The sequence below is a fragment of the Arctopsyche grandis genome, chromosome 7, assembly GCF_051622035.1.
Source record: "Arctopsyche grandis isolate Sample6627 chromosome 7, ASM5162203v2, whole genome shotgun sequence".
Classification (NCBI taxonomy): Eukaryota; Metazoa; Arthropoda; class Insecta; order Trichoptera; family Hydropsychidae; genus Arctopsyche; species Arctopsyche grandis.
The window spans coordinates 31,056,913-31,061,738 of NC_135361.1; the positions used below are offsets into that span (position 1 = coordinate 31,056,913).

Consider the following 4,826-nt stretch of genomic DNA (forward strand, 5'->3'; position numbering starts at 1 on the left):
CCACCTCAGTGAGGGTAGATTATTTTAACCTATTTAATGTCTGGTAGTCTGCGCTCATCATTATTTTTATAATTGGATGTGATGTATGAGTGGAATTTTGAAGTTTTGTATTTATGGCTAGTTCTTATATTATGTATATTGGTGCTGGCTGTAGATGCATGACATTATCTACTATGTATTCTGTTTATTTGATATTTTACTTAATCTCATATTATTATAATGCTATTGATTTTTATGTGTATGTTTATCTCTCCCTGTTATATTTTCGACCATTGTGGCGCATAAGGGATTCCTGTGATGCCACAATGGTCCAAACTTAAATAAAATAAAATAAATATTGGTTATATAAAAACCAATGTTCGTTATGTATGTACATATAAATGCAATTTTCAATTTAGAATCATAAAATTTGATATAAATGTAATGGTAGTCTAATATATATGATAGTTGATCAAATAGGAAATATTACTATATAATAATAAAAATATATTTTTTAATTAAAAGCATTTATTATTTATTCAAATTAAAAAAAAATCAAACTATAAATGTTTGGAAAAACTTAACTTTATAAAACGTTGAAAAAAAATTCTTGACTTTATAGTGGCGTTTCAGAAGTTTTCTCTCCTGATTCACCAGACGCTTCAGTCGATGGTCCAGCAGGCTTTTCTTCTGGTTTTTCTTCTGGTTTTTCTTTTGGTTTTTCTTCTGGTTCTTTGATAGGATCAGGTATTGGCTCAATCAATTTGAGTTCTTTACTTATATTGCTTTCGCAGGACACGAGTTTCTTTGCTTCCTCAAACAGCTCCTTGTCCTTTTCGTCAGCCTTCAACTTCAACCTGAACACCTTCCTCACAATTTGATAAATGAATATCTTATCATCGCCCACCAGCTCCAACATGGAGTACTCGTGTACCACATTAATTAAATCCTTCAAATCTTCTTCATTGTTATCGACAAGCGGCAAAAACGTATCTTTGGGTACGTTGTCGTCTCCGATAAAGGCCATCAAATAAATCAACTTGACTGCTAAATCACCGTTCTTTTCCTTCCTTTGGATATCTTCTATAGTTGGGTCAAACGTCATCATAATATGTCTACTGTACAACACGCGATTCATATTAGACTCTTTATAAGCTAAAACTTTCAATGGTTCCTTCTCGTGTTCTTCCAACATCTGATTCATCGTGAAGCTGACATCGTGGTCCACATTCCTCATTAACCTGCATCTCCTGTTTATGTACGTGATCATTTGATAGATGACCAAAGGAAAGTAATCGAAGCGTTTGCCGATTTCTTCTGAGAGTCTAGCTTGCCTCCTATTCAGTCTCAGGTCGACATTCCTTATGATGACTTCTCTGCTTTCCTTTTCAAAGTAAGGACCCAGTCTCATGATGTGACCGTTCCCGATCTGATTCCAAGTTCGCTTTCGAGATGTGATTAATATATTTGGCTGGGTGCGTTTGATGAAATCATCAGGCAGATACTTTTCTTGGTGGCCTTCTATCTTATCGAAGATGAACGGTTCTGCGTCATCAAATACTAAAAGGCATTTCGTTCCATTATAATAGTCTACCACGGCTCTCATGATTTCGTCGACAGTCTTGGACTTTTCTTGATCTGCAGTGAAAGCACACATGCCATTTCTCGCCAAACCCCGAAATTGCTCTATTATTTTCACAGGATCCTTTCCATATATCCATATTATATTGTCGCCGATAAACCTTCCGTATTGTTTTATGTACATGTTGACTAATTGGCTTTTGCCTATACCTCCTATACCAGTGATGACGACTAGTTTGTTTTCTTCAAAGCATTTTCTAATTTCTCTCAACTGATTATCCCTGCCGACGAGATAATGTAATGGTTCCACTGAAGGAAACCAGTTAGTTACATTTATCCTCTTCTCCTTGAGAATGTCTCTTATCTCTTGACTGGTTGTGATGTCTTCCTTTGCATCAGACCTCAGCCAGTCACGTAGATGCTTCATCCTATCCTTAAAAATTACTTTCTCTATTCCTCTTTCCTTCACTATTTCAAGGTCCGAAGTGCTCATTATCCAAGTGCAATATTTGATTATTTTGTAATCATCAGGCATGTTAGCGGAGATTAGAAACTCATCGAGGAATTGATCCAACTCCTTGTCGTCGATATGTCCTCTCACTCCCAAGTGTGGAGATTTATTTGTTCCGAAATTTTCTTCCAGAATGAACTTCATGTTTGATTTGAATATCTTTTCGAGGTCCAAACTCTCATTCCGTTCTTGCATTTCGATGATTATATAATCACGGAAGGGCTTGATGTCTATCGGCAGCGGGTTCTCTTTGTGTCTGTTCTGTATGAAGTCTTCTCTAAACTTCGACTTTTCAACATCGATGACATAGTCTTTCAAAAACACACTATTCACGTCGTTCTTTACTTCTTTCTTTTCGAACAAGCATTTCACGAGCCTACGAGCCAAGACCCTCTGGAAACAAGCCCTCACTTTGGGCTTGATTTTGGACAGCTGTCGTTTATCGATCTTGTAGTTTTGGCTAAAGTCTTTCACGTCGAATACCCAGTCAGCTTTTGGATCTACCTTGAATATCCCTTCCCAGGAGCTCTCAGACTCAACGCGAGAATTGGTGCACAAGACGTACTCGTTAAAGTCCAAAATTCTCTTCTTCTCCCGATAATCGATGAAACATCTGGCTAAACTAAGCATCGTTAGTTGGTTTGTGAATAATGACTCGCTATTAACTGTTTCGTCTTTTTTTGATGTACTCAATTGCATGTTTATGTATCGCTTCTGTTGCTCACCATTTTCGTTCGTCCTGTATATAAATAAGTCTGTGATTTCACTGTGCATGGAATCTATGCCTGGTCTGACTTCATATCCGTCGTAAACTGCCCTTTGCAATATAACAAAAACTGCTCTCAGAGGAAACTCCATCTTCACTATTTTATCTCTTTCCTTATCATCAATTTTTCCAATGTATTTGTTGTCCTTTTCGACGTATCCGTCTAACGAATTAATGATCATATTCATGTATGAGTCAAAATATCCTGCAATAAAAATAGTAATCAATGAAGTGATTTATTTAATAAAATACTTAAAATATAATGTGGTTTAAATGCAAAATTAAATTCATATTATAGAAAAAAATACAAAAAAAAAAAAAATAACCAAAGTTTTCTCGTTCTATTTCCTTTCTATGTTTATCTCGTCTTTCCCATGGATCTGGAGGATCTGGTATATGTGGATGTTGAAGATTTCTGAAGTCACTGAAATTTAAAATTATCCCCATAGATACATAGATATAAAATTGAATAAAAACTACAAATTAATATTAATACTAGACAGGAAAGATTATTTTTCCAATGTTTTATCATGGAATTGGTTGAAGAATACTTTCTTTTCTATTTGATGTACATATACATATATATAAATATACATATGTATGTATGTATGCTTATGCAATGTATATATAATAATTTTGGAAAACTTTTTGAACTTAATGATCCTCAATCTTTTTTTACTTCTAAGGTAATGGATAAATGAAAAAAAAAAGATCCTTAGCAACCTTTATAATTAAAGGTCATATATTATCAAAGGTATATTAATAGAGTAAATCAAAGGCAGTTTTTTTTAAAGCAGACCATGTTTTATATTTTTACTACGTATTTTGATTAATGTTGCTATAATTTTCGGAACCTGGTCTAAAACCAATACATTTTTATTTCTACTTTTTCGCTTCTTCAGCAATCCATTAATTACAAAAATATCTTCTCATCCACACTTCGAAATGCAAAATTTTCTACAACTAAGAAATAGCGCAATTAAAAACTGTCAGAACGATCATAAAAGAGTACATATAAATATCTTTAAATTTGTAAAAGAAAACTCTTATCGATTAATTGGTATTATCAATTGATAAACCATGTGAGATATACTAAATATATATCCCAGTAGATATAATAAAAATGCACACACAACCGCTTTAAATGGCGTTCAAATAAATTTATAGTATGACCTGGCCATGATGATGTAATGAGTAGAGCCCGGAATTTGAAGGGGCTGTTTATTGTTCAAAGATTGTAAATGCATTGTTAAAGGTTTGCCGAACCTTTTTTACAAAGGATTTACAACAATGGAACAATAGGCGGCACGTTTCCGGCCCCTTCAGATTCCGACCTCTAGTAACGAGGTAACTTGTTAAGTCACTACGGCAAAGTACGAAAACATGTAAAATAAAATCTAGTATACGGACAACTTATAAAATATAGGACGTTGGTTTAAAAAATTATAGATTAGAACATCTTTGTATTTTTCAAAGACTTGAGACCTCACCTCATTAGCATTGTATTCCTCATTGCAAAAGGAAAATGTCTCCTGGAATGTCTAAGCTCACTAGGTTCACCCATTTTCTTCTAGGTTCTTCTTTTTCTTCTTCTAAATGATCTTCTTCTTCAAAAAACAACCGCTGTAGTCAAATTTCGACGCTACAGTAAGCGACTCCAATGTGCTTATCGATTTATAAATTCAATAAGATATAAGCTGATAAGATAAACTATCTATTGCACCATAAGTTGGTAAATTTTCTAGAATGTTATATTTATTTTGCTGGCAACATTTTGAATTATCATTATAGGTATAATTTAATTGTTTGAACTTTGCAATAATTGCATGCATATAAAATTATTTGGCCTGTTCTATTAGAAATTTTGGAAGGAGGTTGGTATTCAAATAAAATTACTATTTTTTATGTAGTAGGTATTCATATGATATAATCATATATGATATTGCTATTCTGTGTGTCTGTGAGTAAGACTGTGTGTGTATCTATGTG

The 4,826-nt window shown here is 33.7% G+C and overlaps 1 protein-coding gene across 1 annotated transcript; it reads right to left on the minus strand.

Moving 5' to 3' along the window:
* Window positions 1-493: 493 nt before the first annotated feature.
* Window positions 494-4,531, minus strand: LOC143914804 (uncharacterized). Its single transcript, XM_077435152.1, has 3 exons — window positions 4,328-4,531; window positions 3,164-3,261; window positions 494-3,042 (listed from the first exon to the last, which is right to left on the minus strand). The coding sequence occupies exons 1-3, from the start codon at window positions 4,399-4,401 to the stop codon at window positions 596-598; spliced, it is 2,619 nt and encodes an 872-aa protein (XP_077291278.1). The 5' UTR covers window positions 4,402-4,531; the 3' UTR covers window positions 494-595.
* Between the last annotated feature and the right edge of the window lie 295 nt (window positions 4,532-4,826).